Source organism: Scyliorhinus torazame, chromosome 21 (genome assembly GCF_047496885.1).
Source record: "Scyliorhinus torazame isolate Kashiwa2021f chromosome 21, sScyTor2.1, whole genome shotgun sequence".
In the NCBI taxonomy this organism is placed as follows: Eukaryota; Metazoa; Chordata; class Chondrichthyes; order Carcharhiniformes; family Scyliorhinidae; genus Scyliorhinus; species Scyliorhinus torazame.
In genome coordinates this window covers 36,772,437-36,795,018 of record NC_092727.1, presented here as the reverse complement: position 1 = coordinate 36,795,018, position 22,582 = coordinate 36,772,437, and the positions used below count along the sequence as shown (strand labels likewise).

The window sequence follows — 22,582 nt, the reverse complement described above, 5'->3', positions numbered from 1 at the left end:
TGTTTCTTCCCAATTTTCTGCAGGCAATCTTTCCAAAGGCACAGACAATTCAGAAGTGTAGATCTTCATTATCTACGATGGTGGCACCCCATCTTCGTGGTGAGAGTGAGGATCTCCCTCTTTTCTGAGCTGTTGGGGGTGCTCCCCTTATCAGCGGGCGGAGGTGGGGGTCAACATTTCCATTGTGGAGAAGAGGACATCGGGATCTGGACGCCCGGTAAAAATGGCGCCCCGAGATCGGTAAGCGCCGTCTGGCTGGTGCTACGTGCTATGCATATTTTAGCATGCTGAAGGTGTGGGAATCACACCTGGGCAATGCTCCTATGTCGTCGGGAATCACTCCATGTTTTCCCACTGGTAGAAGAACTTAGTGTCGAAAGCAGATATTCACAACCATTATGCCTGATTTATGTACTGCCATCCAAGCAATTAAGAGCTTTGGTTGCATTTATTTCACATTTAAATTCCTAATCCGAAAGTCAGCTATCCATCATGAACACCTGGATCTGTTTTACCATGAAGGACATTTCTTTTCTTCTCATCTTTCTGGATTATTTATTTGGGTTTTGAACTCTGATATGTCAACAAGAAGGAATTCGCACCAAGGACAAACTATTAGCACAGCCATGTGTGCAAGTGCTATTCAAGTAAACAAGTTGGTATTTTTTATTGATGTATTCTTGAATTACTTAGTGTATTTCTGTTCGAATCCCATCTGTCCTTGTCCACAGAAGCCCACTGTTATTCATTTGCAAAGGTTTTCCATGTCTCTGCCGCTGCTGTGCAGTGTCCATTATCTGTTTGTCTCCGCTCCATGAAGTGCTCACTGCAGAGTTGCGCTCCATTGGTCAGGCTAAGAGAGAATAATGCTAATTTCCTACTTGCATATGAAGACATTCTTGAGAATCTGAAATCCTCGGTGCGTAAGATCAGGGTCATTCAGTTGGGTGGGTGTTGCGGTGGGGCGGAGTAGAATAGTTACACTCCCTGCACTGATGGGGCTGCAAAGGACATTGAAATGGAGGGAAGAAGATGCCTCTTCTTTAACTGTCATCACTATTAGTGTTGCCAATGTAATTTGAAGTTTGTTTTATACCAGTTTCTCTCATGTCAGTTGAAAGTGTTGCCCAGAGATCTTTTCAGCTCCCGCTGAGTAGCAAGGTGTTTGTGGCATTCATGAATGTTTTACTGTAACAGAAGATAATAATTTTTTATTTGAGACTTTGAGAGTTAGACTGGTCATTTGTCATCAAGTACAAGTCTGCCTGCATTAGTTGCGAGATTAATGACACGACACGTTACTTTATTCATTTTTAAAAATGTATTGCTGACATTAGTATTGAGCATCCCATTCTCGTCCTATAGAGTGTAACATCTCACCGGGGAAAACGTCCGAGCTATTATTATCTTCAAAAGATGTGGAACAACAACACATACATCTTTCATTATTGTTTGCCAGGCTAGTGATGTTTTATGGGTTAAGGATACAGAAAGGCGTGCCAATTTATTTAGTGAGGCTCGGTGACAATAATAAATTATTCATTCTTACAGAGAATTTGCCTGAAAAATCTTAATAAAAGACACCTGAAATATGAGGCCTGTCATCCATTATAATGAGCCTCAGTTATCAGCAGTTTTATCAGTGCTTTAACTGAAACAAAAATATCACTACAAGACAGGAAAGAGAAGCATTTTGTTACTGAGTGGTAATGAAAAACAAAATTGTTTTTGAGATGTAATGTACTGAAAATCAGGTGGCTTATTTTTGACCTTATAACGCAGAAATGGATCTCTGGTGTCGACTGGAATCTTGCTACTCTTGCAGTCAAATGTTGCAACGTGCTATCTGTCTGTTACATTTAGAATGGAAATAAAAGAAAATTTGAGAAATAATATGGCAAACAACAAGGAGTTCAGATGTGAAAGTGTTTCCGCACAGTTGAATAGACCAGCCTATGGATTAAGGTCAACCATTCAATTGTTTGTCTTTTGTGGTTTATTAGCTTTTATTCAATCAAGATTTTGGGTGCCAATGACACTCTTTATTATCCTGCCCGGTTCTATGTGATATCACACTTTGGTGCCGTTTCAGTGTCGCCACACTGCTGTATCCTACATGTGATGCCTCGCATTATCCTATCCTACTTTTTTTTACATAGAAACAGATGCATACTGTCTATAACTTGCAAATTACATCGAAAAATGAGTTGGACAAAAGCTATTTCAGCACTCTTGTGGTCAAGAAATTGCGTTCAAAAAAGTCTTGATGGTCCAATACATTGTGTAAACAGAGTGGCAAATCATGGGTTTACAAGATGGTTAGATCTAGAATGAGAGGCCACAGATATAGGTTGAGAGGTGCAGATTTAAAACTGAGTTGAGGAGGAACTACTTCTTACAGAGGTGGTGAATTTGCTGGACTCGCTGCCCCATAGAGTGGTGGAGTCTGAATCATTAAATTGTTTCAAGAAGTAGATATATTTCTGATATAAATTTCTACAGAGATATGGAGAACAGGCAGGGAGGTGGATTTTAGGCCAGGAAGAGATCAGCCATGATCTGATTGGATGGCGGAGCAGGCTCGAAGGGCTAAATTGCCTACTTCTGCTCCTCATTTTTATGTTCCTATATTAGTTCCTGAGCTCAGCCATGTTTTATAGAAGAATAATACCAAAGTCCAGTGTCCAAAATGTTAGGTGGGGTTGCAGAGATAGGGTGGGGGAGTGGGCCTTAGTGGTGTGCTCGTTCGGAGGGTCAGTGTAGACTCGATTGGCCGAATGGCCTCCTTCTGCACTGTAGGGATTATATGATTCCATGAAATTTCCTGGCCTTCTGTCCTACCTCTGTGGTCGTTATTCCCCCTTCTCCCTTAGTGTCGTCATGGAAGTCTTCTGAGGCGTTCCTGACCCAGTGAAATTGTCAGATCGGGTAGGCCTCCCTATGCCCTTCACCATGGCCTGAAAAATGGCCATTGACAGAAATGGAGGTAAGGATTTGTGACCTTGCAGCTGGGCCACCATTTATTTTGCCGTCACACCATCGTTTGACTCCTGTTTCAGGACCGCAAATTCAACCCCCATATGCTGAAATTGTTTCCCACCTATCTCAATCTTGAAGTTCAGAAACCTCTCAGCAATTCCCTGGCTTGGAAAGTTCCACAAGTTGCACATAACCTTGAGAAAATGGGAACCATAAGGTGCTTGTGGCCTTCATTGATGAGAGCCCCTCTTTTTTTAAATAAATTTAGAGTACCCAAATCATTTTTTTCTAATTGGGCAATTTAGCCTGGCCAATCCACCTGGCCTGCACATCTTTGGGTTGTGGGGGCAAACCCATGCAAGCACAGGGAGAATGTACAAACTCCACACGGACAGTGACCCAGAGCCGGGATCAAACCTGGGACCTCGGCGCCGTGAGGCAGCAGGGCTAACTCTCTGCGGGACCGTGCTGCCCTTATGAGAGCCCCTCTTAACACTGCGACATTATATCAAATGTATATTTTCTCAATTTTTAATTTTAAAAAATCTTTAATTGAAGGAATGGTTGCATGAAACAATAAACATTGTTTTGGAAAAGATTACTATTGGGACATGAAAAACTGCACTTTTAAATGTTAGGTCCATTTTAACCTGTATCAATCGAAACCAAAAAAAGCATTTTATTCGGTCAAATGGCTGGTGTTACTTGCAATCATTAATAAGCTGCTTACGTTACCTTTTTGGGGATTTCTCTTTAGGTTGATTGGATGATTACCTCGTAATTTGATTTTGGATGCCTCATCAGTTCTATGAAAACACAATATGTGAGGCCCTCATCCTGGGCCTTTCTGTAAATCAATCTCGGGGAAATTAGATTTTCCCGAGTTGAGACCGAACAGAATGTGTCATTATTTAGCTTGTGTGGATATGTGTGCTAAATAAAAGATAAATCTATCTGAAGTACAAACAAAACAGTAGTGCATTATGTTGGAGCACCAGCCTGCTGTGCAATAGATTGATAAGATGCAAGTTCATCACATTGTGACAAGTGTCACTGAAGATATATGGAGCAGAGACCACTTGCTTCTCTGTAAGGAGGGAGGGAAACAGTTGAGTGAATCAATGCAGGTCAGTCTTGTATATCTTCTAGTGGCTCACTACAGAGTAGGATTATGAAGAAAAGGAGATCGTGCCCTTCACATGAAGAATTCTGTGTTGTCGTAAAAGGCAGGAATGGTGATCCCAAGGAAAACAAAAGGGCATTTTAACAAGTGTAAAATTTCAAGTCAGTCTATGTGTATTCATTAGGCTATGCCTGTCAAAATGACACAAAACTTGGAAGTATAACAAATTTTAAAGTCAAAAATTCAATATCTAAAAGAACCACAATGCTGTTACTCAAACGGCAATAATAATGAAAAGCAAAACATAAGTACACTTCTTCATTCTTGCCATTCACCCCCTCTAATTTACACCCGAGTTCAAATTAAATTCAAATGCTAGTTAGTTAAAAAAAATGTCTGTCGACTTTAATATTCTGCACAGTAATGCTGATGAATGTCGCAAACATATGGGGCGGGATTCTCTCAGCCCACGCCGGGCCGGAGAATCGCCGTGCCGGGCACGATGCCGGTCCACCGATTCTCCGGAGAGCAGAGAATTGGCGCCGGCGTGGTCGGCACGGTGCCGGTTGGGGGCCGATCTATGCGGCCCCTCCGGAGATTCTCCGCCCGGGACGGGCCGAACGGACGCAAAAAAAATCCTAGTCCCGCCGGCGCCGTTCACGTGTGGTCTGACCCGGCGAGACCTCGGCGTGCATCCATCCGGGGATGGCCTCCACTGTGGCCTGGCCCGCGATCGGGGCTTACTGATCGGCGGGCTGGCCTCTCGGGCTGGGAGCCTCTTTTGCTCCATGCCGGCCCCTGTAGCCCTATGCCATGTTGCGTTGGGGCCGGAGCGGTGAAGGGATGGCCGCAATGCACATGCGCAGACCCGCGCCGCCCATTTGACACCGGCATCAGCAGCTGGAGCGTCATGGGTCGCTCCAGTGCCGTGCTGGCTGAATAGCTGCTCCTGAGGGCATGTTGATGCCGCCATGAAATGCAAGGGTGCTTACGAAGGCAACAACACTTAGCCTCAGGATCAGAGAACCCCACCCATGTTTTCTGTAATGAATTAAATTGTTCTGTCACAAAATGCCCTCAAAACAAGAGTCGCAATTCGTTCCTTTCTACGTGTATGGTCTACGTTCATGAGTGACTCTCACAATGGTTTGGAGTGAAATTTTGTTTGGCAACTTTTTATGACTTTTGATCCAAGCAAGTTTTCAATGGAATTTTCTACTTTTGTGATTAAGCATTTCATACGTTCCAGCTGTTATCTGTTAAACTATTCAGCACCAAAGGGGTATCTGGGGCGCGATCTAACAGAAATGACACAGAGCTCCATTGTTGAGCGTGTTTACCTGAGTGTTACCCGGTGCTGGCAGTGCCCGGAACGACCCCGTAATTGAACAAAACTCTACGTCATTCCGGGTCTTCGAGGCGTGGGAGTTAGCCTTGGGTAACTCTGGCAAATGTATAGCAAAGTGTGCCTTACTGCACACTTTAACATCCAGATTTGGGTCCCGCTCATTGTGGGTGGGTAGCGCACTGGGAAAATCTTGTGGGAGGTCTCCTGCGAGATTTACCAGCCGTGTCGCTTCTCAAGTCGGGCGTTGCACGGCATGGCCGTTAGATTTCTCCACTGATAATGTTTTTAAATCAGAATTACATAGAGGTAACGCTTTGCTAAAAATTTACGATGAGAACAAAATGAGTGCAGACATTAATGTCAGAAGCCACACGTATCCTTAATAAGCCACGTGCTGCTGCGGAGCTACAGTCTCTTGGCGACGGGAATGGGCAGACACATGGTGCATGCAATTCAACGCAGAGAAGTTTGAGGTGATACATTTTGCTCAAAAGAATTAACAGAGACAATACAAGATTAATGGCACAATTTTATAGGGGACAGGAGAAGAGAGCAACCTCGGGGTATTTGTGTGCATATCTTTGAAGGACATGTTAGCAAGGCAGTTCAGGAAGGAAAGGCGATCCTGAATTTTATACATAGAGGCACAGAGTACAAAAGCTGGAAAATGATGCTGAGCTGTATAAAACATTAGTTGAACCCGAGCTGGACAATTGTAATTGTGTGCGGCTAAAGGCGTGAAGGCTTCTGAGAGGGTAGAGAATAGATTTACTCGAATGGTTCCATGGTTGAGGGATCACGGTTATGTGGACAAATCAGAGTAGCTGGAGTTGTTCACCTTGGAGCAGCGAACGCTGAGAGAAGAGAGACAAACAGGCAGACACAGACAGACGTATTTAAAATCATGAAGGAATTAGATAAATAAAGAAAAACTGTATCCAATAGCTATGGGGACGATAGCCAGAGGGCACAGATGGAAGATGATTGACAAATGATCCAGAGGTGGCAAGGGGAAAGATTGAACTAATTGGATGGGAGGATGCAGGGTAGGCATGAATAAGATGGAATACAGTAATTGAGGGATTTGAAAATTGAAATGGGCAGCTTGAACTCAATTTACTGGGGCAGAGATCCAGGTGAACTGGACAGATGTTAGGGTAATTGTTGGCCAGTACCTGATGCAGGAGAGGGAATGGGCTTTAAGATTCTCTAATAACTGAAGTGTGTAAAGAACAAAGGTTGAGAAAAAGATTGGAGAAATCAATCGTCGGGTATTCAAGTTGCAGAGGAAGGTTTTCATAGCAGGGGATGGATAGAGGGTTCAGAAGGCTGCGTTCCAGAGGTTATATACCAGAGGTACAGCCTGAAAGGCATCAGTGAGTGCATCGTTCAAAATAAATTGGTCGCCGAGTGTTTATCTTTTTGCTTTACGACACTTGATAGCTTAGCTAAAGATGGTGTAAGAATGTGCTTACAGCTTCATATCAGCAGACTAAAATTGTTGTAATTTTTACAGTGAAACATAATTTTATAATTCTCGTCCTTGACATGTAGGCACTGCAATCATCCCTAATTGCCCTTGAGAAGGTGGTGGTGAGCTGCTTTCTTAAACTGCTGCACTACACTGTACATCCAGAGTGCTATGAGGAGGATGTTCCAGGATTTTGGTCCAGTGACAGTGAAGGAACAACAGTATAGTTCCAAGTCAGAATATTAAGTGACTTGATGGGGTAACGATCAGGTAATGATGATCCCATGTGTCTGCTGCCTATCCTTCTTGGTGGTAGAGATCACTAGTGCCAAGTGGAGTGAATGAATGTTTAAGATGGCAGATCAGTTGCCAATCAAGCGGACAGCTTTGTCCTGAATAGAGCTGAACTTCATGAGTATCGTTGGCGTTGCACTCGTCCTGGCAAATGGAGAAGATTGCTCACTTGTACCTTGTAACGGCAGGCTTTGCGGAGTCACAACGCGAGCTACTCACCACAGAAATTTCTTGTAGCTGCAGTTTTTACATGGCTGGTCCAGTTAAGCTTCTGGTAAATGCTAACCCTGAGAGGATAATAATAATAATCACTTATTGTCACAAGTAGGCTTCAATGAAGTTACTGTGAACAGCCCCTAGTTGCCATATTCTGGCGCCTGTTCGGGGAGGCCGGTACGGGAATGTTGATGTTGATGGTGGAAAATTCAGAGATGGTAATGTTTAATGTCAAGAGAAAATGGTTATATTCTGTCTCATTGGAGATGGTTGTTTCCTGGCCCTTGTGTAGTGTGAATGTTTGCCACTTGCCCTTTATCTGCCCGAGCCTGAATATTATCCAGATCTTGCTGTATATGGGCACCGACTGCTTCAGTACCTGAGGACTCATGAATGATGCTGAACATAGTGCATTGAACATCTCTACTTATGTTGGAGGGAAGATCACTGATGATAGTTGGGTCAAGACTATATACAGATATAGGACAGAGGTCAGAGGTAGGTTCTTTACGCAAAGAGTAGTGAGGCCGTGGAATGCCCTACCTGCTACAGTAGTGAACTCGCCAACATTGAGGGCATTTAAAAGTTTATTGGATAAACATATGGATGATAATGGCATAGTGTAGGTTAGATGGCTTTTGTTTCGGTGCAACATCGTGGGCCGAAGGGCCTGTACTGCGCTGTATTGTTCTATGTTCTATGTTCTAAGACGCTACACTGAGCAACCCCTGCAGCAGTGTCCCCAGACTGAGACGATTGTCCTCTGACAACCACAGCAATCTGTGCAAGGCATGAATCTAAACTGTGGATAGTTTCGCTCCCTTTAGTTCCCATTGCCAATTTTACCAAGGCTACTTGATGCTACACTTGGTCAAAAGCTGCCTTGATATTAAGGGTGATCACTCTCTCCTGACCACTGGAATTCACCTGTTTTGTTCATGTTCGGCCCAAGGCTATGTGAGGTCTGGAGCTTGATTACTTGCCTGCAGTTCCAACCTAATATGTTACTGCTTTGTTTAAGTGATTGGGCTGCTCATAACCTCTATCCAAATGACAGCTTGCTTCAACCTTCCTCTAATATCACCTCCTTCAACCTATCTGCTGCTGAGTTCTTTCCCCATCTCTTCATTACTTACACATTCAGGATTGACCTGCCTGTTCAGCAAGAATGATGCATGCAGAGGGTTAAGGTGGCAATAGTGGGGAATCATCCCTTATTCGCAGGCGATCTTGTCTCTTCCACTGCATGTAACTAGCCTGAATTAAGGCACAAGAAAGCCACTTTAATAGACGAGTGGTGAGCTTTAAATAGCCAAGTCTGATTCTGATCAGGGTATGGGCTCCATTTTACTGCAAACCTGACTAAGAGCTGCATAGCCGCGAACTGGCCAAAAAAAACTGGCAGCAGGCAGGATCTCGACATGTTATTTGGAAAACATTTATTGTCCCTTTTTAGGCCTGGAACAATAACCCATCAATTGTTTGTTTATTTTTGTCACGCATTTTGAATGCTCAGCATCTTAAATTGTTTGGTGTGGGTGCATATATTTGAACTTGAACAATTTGCTAATGGTACCTTCTACGATACTGCATGGCTACACATGCAGCTTTGTTGGGCAGGCAAACACGAGCACTCCTGATTTGCACCTCAATTTAACATTGAGGCTGATTTGTGCCATGCATTCTTGGTTCACCTCCTATCCTTACCCTTTGTACATTTTGTTTTTATCTTACCCACATCATATCACACTGTCGAGTCATCCCTGTTCACACTGACCACTATTGGCTTCTTCGTCGCAAGAATCGCAAATCAAAAATCCTTACCATTGGAATTAAGTACCTTTGTGGCATCAGCTTTCACTATCTCTGTTTCTTCATCCAACTCTACACTTTGTGATCCTACAAAAACTTTGCATTTATTCTGATTCAGATCGTTTCTCCTTATCCTCAGTTACCCATTCTTTCTCTAAATCTATCTGCTTTTCTACAACCACCTCCTTTAGCTTGTCGAACAGTGGCAGCAGTGTGTGCCATCAACAAGATGCAGTACACAAACTCACCGAGGCTCCTTGGGCAGCACCTTCCAAACCCATAACCGCTACCATCTCGAAGGACACGGGCAACAGATGCATGGGAACACCACCACCTGGAGGTTCCCCTCCAAGCCACTATATTGTTGTGCTTTCACTGTCGCTGGGTCAAACTCCTGGCACACCCTCCCTAACAGCACTGTCGGTGTATTCTGGACACATTGATGGGTGTGTCCAGAACGAGGGGTCACAGTCTGAGGATTCAGGGTAAACCATTTTGGACAGAGATAAGGAGACATTTCTTCACACAAAGAGTGGTGAGCCTATGGAATTTATTACCACAAGAAGTAGTTGATGCTAAAACTTTGAATAAATTCAAGAGGCGGCTGGATATAGCACTTGAGGAGAATGAGATCAAAGGCTATGGAGAGAAAGCAGGATTAGGCTATTGAGTTGGATGATCAGCCATGATTGTGATGAATAGCAGAGCAGGCTCGAAGGGCCAAAAGGCCTCCTCCTGCTCCTATCTTCTATGTATCTATGTATTAGACTACATGGACTGGAGTGATTCAAGAAGGCAGCTCACCATCACCTTCTCAAAGGCAAATGGGATGGGCAATAAATGCTGGCCTAGCCAGTGACACCCACATCCCTTGAATATGGGGGAAAAAAACTCACCACAGTGATCCAACTTTTGGTTCTCGATATGCAATCTTCCCCATCACCAACCTGCCCTCTTGATTTGCAGTTCATTTCCCTTTATGTCCTGTGAAGAAGCTGAGATGTTGCTTTTTTCTGAATAAGTGCAAGATATCTTTGCTGGCAGATTTTGTAACTATAAAACATGTAACAATATGAGAACAGCATTGCTTTAGTATTGAACTGCATTTGTCTGCTATGGAGAGTGCTCAGGCATTCAGCAAACAATTCTTGCAAAGGTTTCACTATGAATGTTTGTAGCAAAAGCTTGTTGAACAGGGTTTTCCTTTCTCCTGGGATGATTGTGTTTCGTTAATGGCAGTTGGTTAATGACATAACTGCCTGGATTGAGCTGATCCAAAGATACCTTTGAATGTAGAATTCAAGATCGATTTGACTTTTTGAGCAGAACCAATCTTACATATAAACATATGATATAATGGGTACTACACTTGGTACAGCTATTGGAAAATGCCTGTAAAGCTTGTCTATTACTGTATCATTCACACACAAAAAAGACTTGAATTGCAGGAACATTTTGACAGCCCTTACAGTCATATGTTGAACGCAGCAACTAATTGCTTATTATTTGGCTTGCATTTCTTTTATCTGTCACTGATGTATCTGCATCAGAGCTTGGTGGAAATACCAATATTTGGTTAGCCCTTAGAGACTGAAATTTAGCCATTATTTTTAAACTCTGATGCTTTTTAATTGAATATTGAATCAGGATTAAGCTTGTTGAGCTATTTCTAAAAAAAGCTCTGTTTTTCTTGTCAGTTTGCATAAAGTCATGTATCGAGTTCTTCCTCTGAAATGGATTGGCTTTGAAATACATTTGTTTGGTGCATCTTCACAGTGAGGAATGTAAACTAAATTGATCTTGAAAGATATACATCAATGAATTCTCCCATTTCTCCCATCATAGTATTAAAACAAATCCTACTGTGTTTGCCTTCTTAGTTCCACCAAAAATCGTCAACATCTCCAGCAGTGTCTCTGTGAATGAGGGCAGCAATGTGACTCTCATGTGCCTCGCTATTGGAAGGCCTGAACCCACCGTGACATGGCACCACCTTTCTCCATCAGGTAAGGGACCTTTCCTTATATAAACATGATTGACACAGAACGACAGAGACAGGACAATAACGAGGTGTGAATGGAAACATTGCAATTTAACAAATGTGATTTATTCCAATTCAGGGCTTATCACTAGTAGGTGAAATGCATGTAATTTTCTGTAAAATAATGTAATTTGCCAATCATTTTTACAATTTAACTTTGAAAGAGGCACTGGAAATCATTGGGCCTGATTCTAGTTCTCTGTACGTAAATGGGTTTTGAATAAGTTAAAATGAGGCCCAAACTTATTTTATAATGGTGGGATAAGGATGGTAGGAGTAGTGCAAAAGTATTGAACTTTAATATTGCACTTTGTTTTGTTATTATGTTTATTTAATTAGCTGGTATGATTAAAAATATAGGGAGGATTCTAAAGTTGACTGCAGTGGTTTGAAAGAATTCGATTGGTCTTTGGTCTTCAGGAAAAGTATATGGTATTATTCCATCATGCTGCATTTACTTATTATAAGAGGTGTTGAAAGTTGAGACATGTTGATGTGCGCTGCATTGGTCAGCTACTGGCCTGTTATACATAACAACTTTTCAAATTCAGTAAAGTAAAATAGAATGTTTTGCGACAGCACACTATATTGATCGTCTAATGTGACATGACGTGAATTGGTACTGGATCGACGCAGGCTTAGTGGGCCGAACAGCCTGTTCCTGAGCTGCATTGTCATTTAATAATGGTCTACTCTGAAGTTTGCCTCGTGGTGCGATCATAGCCGTGATTGTGCAGCCGACGATTACATAGGGCAAGAAGTCAGTATTCCTCACAAGGACAGCAAGTCAACAAGTGGCCATACTGTAATGTGCTTGCATATTTCAAAATAGTTGAGGAACGGTATCAAAAGAACATAGAATTACAGTGCAGAAGGAGGCCATTTGGCCCTTCAGATCTGCACAGCCCTTGGAAAAAACACCCTCCTTGGGGCAGCACGGTAGCACAGTGGATAGCACTGAGGCTTCACAGCGCCAGGGTCCCAGGTTCAATTGCCCGCTGGGTCACTGTCTGTCCGGAGTTTGCACGTTCTTCCCGTGGCTGCGTGGGTTTCCACTGGGTGCTCCGGTTTCCTCCCACAGTCCAAAAACGTGCAGGTTAGGTGGATTGGACATGCTAAAGTGCCCTTAGTCTCCAAATAGGTTAGGAGGGATTATTGGGTTACGGGGACAGGGTGGAAGTGAGGGCTTAAGTGGGTCGGTGCAGACTCGATGGGCCAAATGGCCTCCTTCTGCACTGTATGTTCTATGTTAAGCCCAGGCCTTCATCCTATCCCTGAAACCCAGTAACCCCACCTAACCTTTGGAAACTCAGGGGCAATTTAACATGGCCAATACACTTAACCTGCACAATGGGAGGAAACCGGAGCACTGGGAGGAAACCCCACACAGACACGGGGAGAAGTGCAACTCCACACAGACAGTCGCCCAAGTCCAGATATGAACCTGGGTCCCTGGAGCTGTGAAGCAGCAGTGCTAAAAATTGTGCCACTGTGCCGCCCATAAGAGATCTTAATGTTGATCACTTAACTGCTGCCTGACAGTCTGAGGTGAATGTGCGGACAGCTATCACTCAAGAATAGTACTGCTGTTTTCCCTGATTCGATCCTTGAGGGCTTCACTTTTGTCATCCTCTGATTCTAAAATCTTCCTCCCCAAAGGATTGCTTCTACTCAGCACAAAAGCAGAAGTGTTTTGCAGCAACATTTTGCCTGTCAGTTCTCAAACCAAAAAGAATAGTTTTAGTTGTCACAGACCCATCCAATGTTTGTTGCTGTCATTGTGAGCCAGTCAGTCACAATGTTTTCGTGCAGGAAAGATGAGTGACAGGAAGGATTATTTTATGGTTTGTTTGTTGAGAATCATAATTCATGATTTCACGACATGGATTTTGTTTGCACTGTGGAAGTACTTTGGAAATGTGAGGTTTTTTTAAAAATAGCAGTTTTCTGTCAGTTATGAATTCATGGGAAAGCAGCATGGTGCCTTACATCAGGTCAGGTAAGGTTGCTGATGTGATCCATCGCTTTGTGTCCAACAATCCTGAGAGACGTGTCATAACATGGAAATAAATCACCAGAAATACACGATTTAGAGGAGCGGCATAATGTGATTCTGACTTCTTAATGTTCACAGCAAAGTTGGGAAAAATCTGATTTTCAGACACGTGTGCTTGGTAATAAAATTAATATTAAATAGAAACACTTTATTCACTCTGAGGTTATACATCAACATTTTGCTTTAAGTGGACTAAAATTGGGTTAGCAATGCTTCAAAGGATTGAGGTAGGAATTGGTATGGATGTGCCCCCGTTTCAGGCACAGGTGCGCCAGCTTTGACAAAGAGTCATTCAGACTAGAAATGTTAGCTCCGACCTCTCGCCACAGATGCTGCCAGACCTGCTGAGAATGTCCAGCAATTTCTGTTTTGGTTCAGATGACCAGCTTAGCCAATTCTGCCTTCTTCTGTGGTCCCTGTGGCCCCAAACCAAATATGAGCTATTTTATGAAAGTTGTTTCTCTGGAGTCAACAGAGCAGAATTGATTTGCCCCATCTCCTCAGCCCTGGTAGTAAACTCGAACACCCTCAATCTCCATTTCCTCCTCCAGTCCAGGCCCTTGTCAGGCCCTGGTCAGCTTGGCAGCCAGTCTAAATTCAATCCTACACAAAGATGAGTCACCTTTAAGGATCCAACAAGCAACAACAGCTTGACCAGAATATGTTGATAATCCAAATGGCCAATTTTAGATTAACCTTGGCTCTCTCTGTCCATACGTGCATTGAATCTGGGCCCGACAACAGAATCAGGTTAATTTCAACCCCATTGTCATTTATCTTTGAACTTTGTGATTTGCATGTGGTTTGCTCGCCACCTACATGCTTGATAGAAACTTACATTTTTAGCTTTATCATAAATGCTTGATGGTTGGCTTATACTCATGTTTCAACTAAAAGCTTTCTCAGTTGAAGAAACCTATACTTTGTTTGTGATTGCTCTTGTTGGTGCAGTCAGTGAGCAGGGTGTGTGTGAAACCACTGCATGTTTCATATTGTAGAATGCAGAAAGAGGCCATTCTGCCCAGTTTGTCTGCACCAGCCCCCGAATGAGCATGTTACTGACTGCCGATCTCCTGCCTTCTCCCCGTGCATTCTTCCTCTTCAAATCACAGCCTATTTCCTTTTTGAACGCGTAAAGGCGGCGCCGCATACATGACGCGGCCGGCGCCGCATAACTGGCGTCACCCGCACATGCGTGGGTTGGCCGGCACCAACCCGCGCATGCGTGGTTTCCGTCCTCTCCGAGTCCGCCCCGCAAGAAGATGTCTGACGGATCTTGTGGGGTTGCAGAAGAAAGGAGGTCCTCCTTCAGAGAGTGGCACCGATCGCGGGCCAGACCCCATTTGAGGCCCACCCCCCGGTGCAGGATCCTCCCCTCGCCCCCCGCAGGCCGCCCCCCCCCCCCAGCGTTCCCGCGCTGTTCCCGCCGGCAGCGACCAGGTGTGGACGGCGGTGGGGGGGAACCCGCCGTTTTGGGCAGGCCGCTCGGCCCATCCGGCACTGAGAATCGCGGGGGTACCGGTGAATCGCCCGAGACAGCCAAAATGGCGATTCACCGGTACCCCCGCGATTGTGCCGATCTGGCCGCTTTCGTGAATCGCGGGAGGGCGTCGGACCGGCATCGCGGGAAAATTTGGCGACCCAGGCGATTCTCCCAACCGGTGTGGGAGCGGAGAATCGCGCCCCATGTTTTTGTTCATTTTGCCAATTGTTTTTTTATACAAATTTAGAGTACCCAATTATTTTTTTCCAATTAAGGGCCCATTTAGCGTGGCCAATCTACCGACTCTGCGCGCTTTTTTTGGTTGTGGCCGTGAGACTCACACAGACACGGGTGAATGTGAAAACTCCACACGGACAGTGACCCGGGGCTGGGATCGAACCTGGGTCCTCGGCACCGTGAGGCATCACTGCTAACCATGTCACCCTTTTTGCCAGATGTTTTAAATCTGTGCCCTCTGTGATGAAACCCAATGAACTTCCCTTAACTAGGAGCCAGAGATCGGAAGTTTCCAGCAGTCTTCGGGACTTTTCTGCATGCGCTGGTCGGGAAATGGCCGCACAGGCGCAGTTCAACTTTCGCACATGTGCAGAAGAACAAAAGTAAGACAGCACAGAGATACAGGTCAGGTAACCTGTACCAGAGCACCATTGGAAATCTCGATTTCCAATGCCCCCGAAGCTTTCCCAGCCTCCCCCATCCTCCCAGCTCGAATGCACTAAGGGACCCCACCCTCCCCAACACCCACGCAGATCAACCCGGCTCAATCGTGCACGTGCAAAAAAATGCCAGCTGGGCATCTTGGCAGTGCCAACCTGGCAAACTATCAGTGCCCATGCCAGCTGGCAAGATCACCTGGGCACATTGACAGTGCCAGGCTGGCACTGCCAAGTTATCCAGGTAGCCACAGCAGTGCCAGGGCACAACCCTTCCCAAAGGGTATGTTGCTGGGTATGTCCGATCCCCTGGGAGACATGTTCTGTCTGGTCTCCATTTGTAGAAACCAGTGCTGAACGGTACTCGCCTGAAGTCTCTGAGGAGAAGGGGATGAATTCCAATGCCTCAGTTATCTCGGGACTTTGCACATTCAAGTCAGACTAGCTGTCTCGATTTAATATGCAGATTTGGGCGGGATTTACATCACAATGTCTCACAAGGTCACGTTGGATCTCGCGAGGCGCTGCAAGCTGGGTAGGTCCACGGAGCGGGGTCTCCCAGCTTTCATAGGCCACGCTGTGCTGCAGTAGGCTCCATTTTTGGTGCCGTGTGGCCATTGGATCGCGCCTATTGGCTCTAAATTAAAGACAGAGCCACAGGGAGCAGAGTTGAAACAGAAATGTGCTCAAGAGAAGCCAAGAAGGTCCAAGAGGATAGCCAAATTTTGGTGAGTCCTTGTTGTAAACCATCAGGGAGTAGCTACACTTTTGGAGCATTCGGTATTCTGTTTGGCTTGGCCAATGCTCTTAAGTTGTTCTTGGAAGGTGCAGCTTGAGTGTATGTGGAGATCCAGGCAAAGCAAATCTCGGAAGGTGAGATTGAGACCCAGGAGGTGGGCCCTTGTTCAAGCCGTCTGAGAGGAATGACCTTTGGAAAGAACTCCCAGGAAGAGTTATTCAAACATGGACATTGGAACATCTTGTGAGAAAGGCAATTGCATTGAGGCTGGTTAGCTCACTGTGAGACAAGCATCTGTGTAGGCTGTTGCGAAATCCATGGAATCTGCTTTGGTTGCATCTGTCATTTATTTTGGAGTGTGGTGTGCCTGACCACAGATTGTCTATTAATTCAAATGTACCACACCTTACCTGTTAGTTCACATATGATTCATACGTACCCTGAATATTAGAGTAAGATTGATATGGTAAATTGTTTTACCTTTCCAAATTTCTATGTATCTGTAAAGGTATAGCTGGAGTAAAGGAATCATAAATATTTAAATAATTTTCTTGTGCTGATATTGCGATATTCCCAACCTTTGTGTCTGATGCAATTAAGTTATTTTTTCTTGTTTAATAATATATTTATTCTTTGTGTTAAAAGTTAATTAGCAGACTCCTGTGAATTTGTTCAGGAACTCATCTCCACGGTTTCTAGAAAAATAAATTAGGACCCATTAAGCCAGGTTTCACTCTGGGACTTGACTTTTCCAATATTGATGTCAGCTGGGAACGTAACCTCTCCCATTCTCAACCCTTTCACAAGTGCGAATAACTTTGCCCTATCTATTCCTCCAGACCACTCATGATTTTGAACATCGCTATCAAATCTCTTTTCAGTCTTTTCTTCTCCAAGAAAAAGTCATAACTTATCCAATCTATCTTCATACCTGAAGTTCTTCATCCCTAGAACTATTCTTGTGAACTTTTCTGCACTATCACAAATTGCACTATTCACATCCTTCCTAAAGTGATGTGCCCAGAACAGGATGAAATCAACCTGTTCCATATACAATGTCCCATATAAGTCCAACATAACCTAATTTCTTTTGTACTCAGTGTGCCTATTTGTAAAGCTCAGGATACTGCATGCCTTAAGAGCCAAAATCTTAACTTGTCCGGCCACATTTCAATGACATATGCACCTAAGTTTGTCTTCTCCTGCCTGCACCCTCTTTCGAATTGTACCCTTTATTTTCTATTGACTCTCCATGTCCTTTGTACTAAAATGAATCACTTCACGTTTCTCCACATTGTACTTCACCTCTGATTTGTCGGCCCACTCTACCAACTTGTCTGTGTCCTTTTGAAGTCTTACACTGGCCTCTTCACAGTTCACCATACTTCCAGGTTTTGTATCACCTGTAAATTTTGAAATTTGCCCTATACACCAAGGTCTCGGTCATCAATATATACAAAAAAGATCAAGGGTCCTAACACTGACCCTCATTTTAGATATCTTTCAGATACATGCTGGTTTAGCTCTGGGCTAGGCAGCTGGTTTGTAATGCAGAACAAGGCCAGCAGCGTGGGTTCAATTCCTGTACCAGCTTACCCGAACAGGCGCCGGAATGTGGTGACTAGGGGCTTTTCACAGTAACTTCTTGTTCATGCAAGGACTGCGCTCTGGAGTCTAGCGTTGCTTCCATCGTGGAATCTGTCAACGAGCTTGCTGTGGAGGCTTGTATCGCTCTCTCCGTGGAGTCTGGCATTGTTCCTTGTGTGGAGTCATGCAGTGGTCTCATTGTGGAGTCGATCTGTGCGCTCTCAATGGAGTCGTGCAGTGGTTTCGCTGTTGGAGCCTTTCTGTGTTCTCTGTGTGGAGATGTGCAGTGGTCTCGTTGTGGAGTCTGTCATCGCTTTCTGTGCGGAGTCGGGGACTCTTTGTGATGCATGGACCACTCTCTGTGTGGGGTCGGGGACTTTTTGTGGCGCATGGAGCACTGTATGTGGTGCGTGGACCACTGGTGTGACATCAGGCTGCTCTCTGTGGGATTGTACCGCTCTCTGTCTCTTGGCTTCAGGCCGCAACAGAAACCTGTACTCATGGGTTGGGATGCCGTCTATGCTGGGCTGAGGATCCTCAAATACGAAGAACTCATCCATGTCTGTGTCGGATTCTTCAATGTACAACACATCTCGTTGTGGTTCGGATTTGGTACTGAGGTCGCCACATCCAATGATGAAATCATCTACCGAGTCGTCGTCTTCAAGGACCATATCATCACTTTATGTGTCGGAGCTGTCATTGTGCTCGCTATGTCCAAGGAAGAAATCAATGGCTGAGTCGTAGTCTTCAAGGACTAAATCATCTCTTAGGGCGGTGCTAACTGCTTGTTGCAGGGTTCTGCGGAGGGGCATTGTGCTGTCGTTCCAGGTGAAAGAATTGTGTTTTCTGGCTTTAAATTTTTTTTTCACTATTTTTGGGCATTTCCCCTTTAAGTGGGCGTGGTCTGGAGCCTCTGCCCTCATGACGCTTGTGACGTAGAGCGTAGGAGTGGATTGCGCATGCGCAGATCGCTTTTCCTTTACTGTGCGCTCTTTGCGCAACTGCGCATGCGCGGCTTCTCACGCATGTGCAAAACACTGTTTTGCCGCTTTGTGTCTTCTGGGGAACTGCGCATGTGCAGCTCCTTTCGCAAGATGGCTGCCAATCAAAACTGCCGTTTGCCTCTGCTGCAAGCCTACCTTTGCCTCGTGGTGAGTATAGGCTCCAGTTTTACCGATTTCTTTTGTGTTTACCTCGCAGTAGCTTTCAAACTTGTCCAGGACTGTCTGGAAGTCTCTCTTGTCTTGCCCTTTGGAGTCTTTAAGGGGTTGAAAATTTCTGTTGCACTTTCACCCACAATGGTGAGTAGAAGCTTTATCTTCTCAGTATCAGCCATGCCATCTAGGTCGGATGTAAATCTCAAATCTCTGCTTGAATGCACGTCAGTTGGCACTGAGATTGCCGTGGTACCTGAGCTGCTGAGGAACCGGAATCTTGATCATCGTGCCTGGGTGCTGTTGCTGGTAGTCACGGATCTTGCTGAGTTGAACTATATTGATTCAACAGGCACTCACTGGTACCATGTTGTGCTATGCTTCTTCATGTAGCATAAGCTACTTCCTTGATGTATGCTCTGACAAAGGTTCAGAGTTTGGGATAGGTTTAACATATTTATTGAACAATTAACAATTCTCCTACTTGAGTTCGATTCTCCTGCTAATCTTGCTATAGTAACTCAGTCTAACTAACCAGTCTGCTCTAAGCCATATGGTAGGTGTGATGCTTCTGATCTGCCGCTGTCCTTCTCTCTGAGGGTCGCCTGTGGAAAGAGAAAGAGCATGTGTGCCCTGTACTTTTACATGAGTTGTGTAAATGCCCCCTTGTGGTAGTGTCACCTCTGAGTGTCTTGACTGCCCATTGGCCTTGTCCTATTCTATGTGTTCATTAGCTGTGTGTGTGCATGTCATGATGTCTCTGGTGCTCCCTCGAGTGTTTCCTTAGTCGTAGTGTATTTACATTAACCCCTTGTATATTTACAGTGATGCATATCACCACGGGGGAGAGGGGAGTGGGGGGGGGGGGGGGTTAGAGAGCGCAGCTATTTTCAGTGCTGCCTTTCTTGGTGACAAATGTCTATTCTCTCAAGTTTTAAACAAAAGATGCTCAATTAAAAGGCTTGCTGATACGTTGAAGGTATGTTTTCCCAAAGGCTAATCAATAAATAATTCCTTAGCTTGACTGGATAGTTGGAAACAGCTCTCCCCTGTGCCATTTGAAAACACTTCGATCTCTGACTCTGACCCTGGGGGTGAAAAGTGAGACACAAATAGGCAATCTGCTGTTTGTGACAGGGAGGCTGTTAAGGCAACAGGACCTCAAAGAGGTTGGATCAATAGCAAAACAATCCACCAAACTGATGTTTTTCATGTTATTCCTTGGAAATGAATTATATCCATTGAATTCAGTTCGCCTTACTGTGGAATAAAGCCTCTTCATTATTTAACTCCAGCCTCGTTGCATCTATTGGTAATTCGGGCCAGAATTCTCCGACTGTTGAGATTGCCTGTTCCCGCTGGAAGCACACCGTTGCCCGTGGGTTTCCAGGTGATGTGAGATGTGAAATTTTGTTGACAAGCAGCGGGAGTAGGGAATCCTCTCATGAGGGAACGAGGCACCGCCGAGTAACACATGGCTGAGGGGCAGAAGAGTCCAGCCCTTGAGCTCCCTTTAGAAAAATCGAAGAACGACATTTGTGATGGATGTGATGAGCAGATTCAAGTCATGAGGGATCTTGTTTAACCTTGCAATAATGCAGGTCGATAGAAAGCAGTGAGTCACTTCACATGCAATATTGTGTATTTGCAGTGTGTATTTGAAACTTGAAATTTCTGTCTATGATATACGGAGGGCTGAAGGGCCTGTTCCTGTGTTGTATTGGATAGGTCAAATTAGCTGTCGTTAAGGGGAGAAGTAAAAAGGACGTTTAGGGGAGAAGTAAAAAACAGGGAACTAAGAACTGCTCTTGTCTCTTTGTGTTGCAATTTATTCAAAGCATTCTTTTTGAATGCATTTATTTATATTGTTCCACAAATTGCCTCTCTCCAATCTGTTAAACATATTTCTACACAAGATAATGAATGTTTTTTGGATGTATGATGTAGGCTCTCAACTAATATATTTTGGTTGATTAAGAAACTTGCAATTTCTGTTATTCCTTGTTGAAGCTAAAAGAATGTTGTGATAAACTCCAATCTGAATGCATACCTTGTTCTTTTAAATCTTGCTTTATATTTTGTGACTTTGAGACGATCATGCTGAATCTGTGTAGTTTTCTGCCTGGGCCACACATTCTGATTACCAAAGTTTAATGCAAACCAGGCCTGAATTTTATGCCAGGAGAGGCTACAAACCTGGGGCGGGATTCTCCCCTACCCGGCTGGGCGGGGGTCCCGGTGGGATGGAGTGGCGTGAACCACTCCGGCGTCGGGCCGCCCCAAAGGTGCGTATTTCTCTGCATATTTAGTGGCCAAGCCCTCACCTTTAGGGGCTAGCCCCGCGCCGGAGTGGTTGTTGTCCCGCCGGCTGGCATGGAAGGCCTTTGGCGCCATGCCAGTCGGGGCCAAAGGGACTCCGCCGGCCAGCGGAAGTCCACGCATGCACGGGAGCATCAGCGGCTGCTGAAGACATCCCCCCGCATGCGCTGGGGGGGGTCACCTCCGTGTCGGCCATCGCGGAGGCTATGGCCGGCGTGGAGGGGAAAACATGCCCCCACGGCACAGGCCCACCCGCGGATCGGTGGGCCACCCATCGCGGGCCAGGCCACCGTGGGGGCACCTCCCGGGGCCAGATCGGCCCGCGTCCCCCCCAGGACCCTGGAGCCCGCTCGCGCCGCCTGGTCCCACCGGTAAGGGAGGTGGTTTAATTCACGTCAGCGGGACCGGCATTACAACAGCAGGACTTCGGCCCATCGCAGGCTGGAGGAGGAGGGGCCGCTGACCGGCGCGGCGCGATTCCCGCTCCCGCCGAATCTCCGGTGCCGGAGAATTTGGCGGCTGGTGGGGGCGGGATTTACGCCGCACCCACCGATTCTCTGACTCGGCGGGGGGTCGGAGAATCTCGCCCCTGATCCCTGGAGGGGAATGTTAACCCCCCAAAAAATTATGACATTGGGTCAGGTGGGAGATTAAAGTAATAAAAATCGGAATTTTGACCTGAACCCACTCATTTGCGGTTTTACAGGAGGAAAAATGGTGGGGGCATTCAACCAACCCACTCCCAACAGGCAGGTGTCAGTTTAACTATTATAATGAGACTGTGTGCCTCATTTATCCACCATTAAAATGTAATTCTAGCCAAACAGGTTTTCTGGATCTTGGGAAACTCACTGGCTAAAGGAAGGTGAAGGCTTGTCAGCCACTTCTTATTCCAACGTTCCTGCCTCGCTGACACCTCTGTGATTGAACATCACCCAGACCACTTCACTCTCCCCGGCATGCCCTACCATTCCTTCTGAGCCCACCGCTCCCAAGACCACCAGGGACTGAGGCCTCTGATCCCCTGCCCCTCTGGATAGCAACACCACTTACCTGCAAACAGATAAAATGGCATTTAATCTCAGCTCTAGCCGACATACTGTCTGTAAGCATTTTAATCTAGGTTTTAATAATACTGCAAGTTTGCAATTTCTTATATTCTTATATTCGTCACACACACACGCACACACAAGCTGAAACACTGAGTGGAAAATTCCCAACACAATGCAATCCTGGGTGGCTGGGGGGAGTCAAAAAGTTAAAACTCACCCCTCGTGTCAGGG

At 45.3% G+C, this 22,582-nt stretch overlaps 1 protein-coding gene across 6 annotated transcripts in view; it reads left to right on the top strand.

Moving 5' to 3' along the window:
* The window catches only part of LOC140398255 (opioid-binding protein/cell adhesion molecule-like), a 1,404,083-nt gene that overhangs the window by 868,712 nt on the left and 512,789 nt on the right, over positions 1-22,582 (top strand). For all 6 annotated transcript variants that reach the window (XM_072486706.1, XM_072486703.1, XM_072486705.1 and 3 more), the window contains exon 3: positions 11,124-11,249. In XM_072486706.1, coding sequence (XP_072342807.1) covers positions 11,124-11,249 — 126 coding nt within the window. The remainder of the gene's footprint in view (positions 1-11,123; positions 11,250-22,582) is intronic.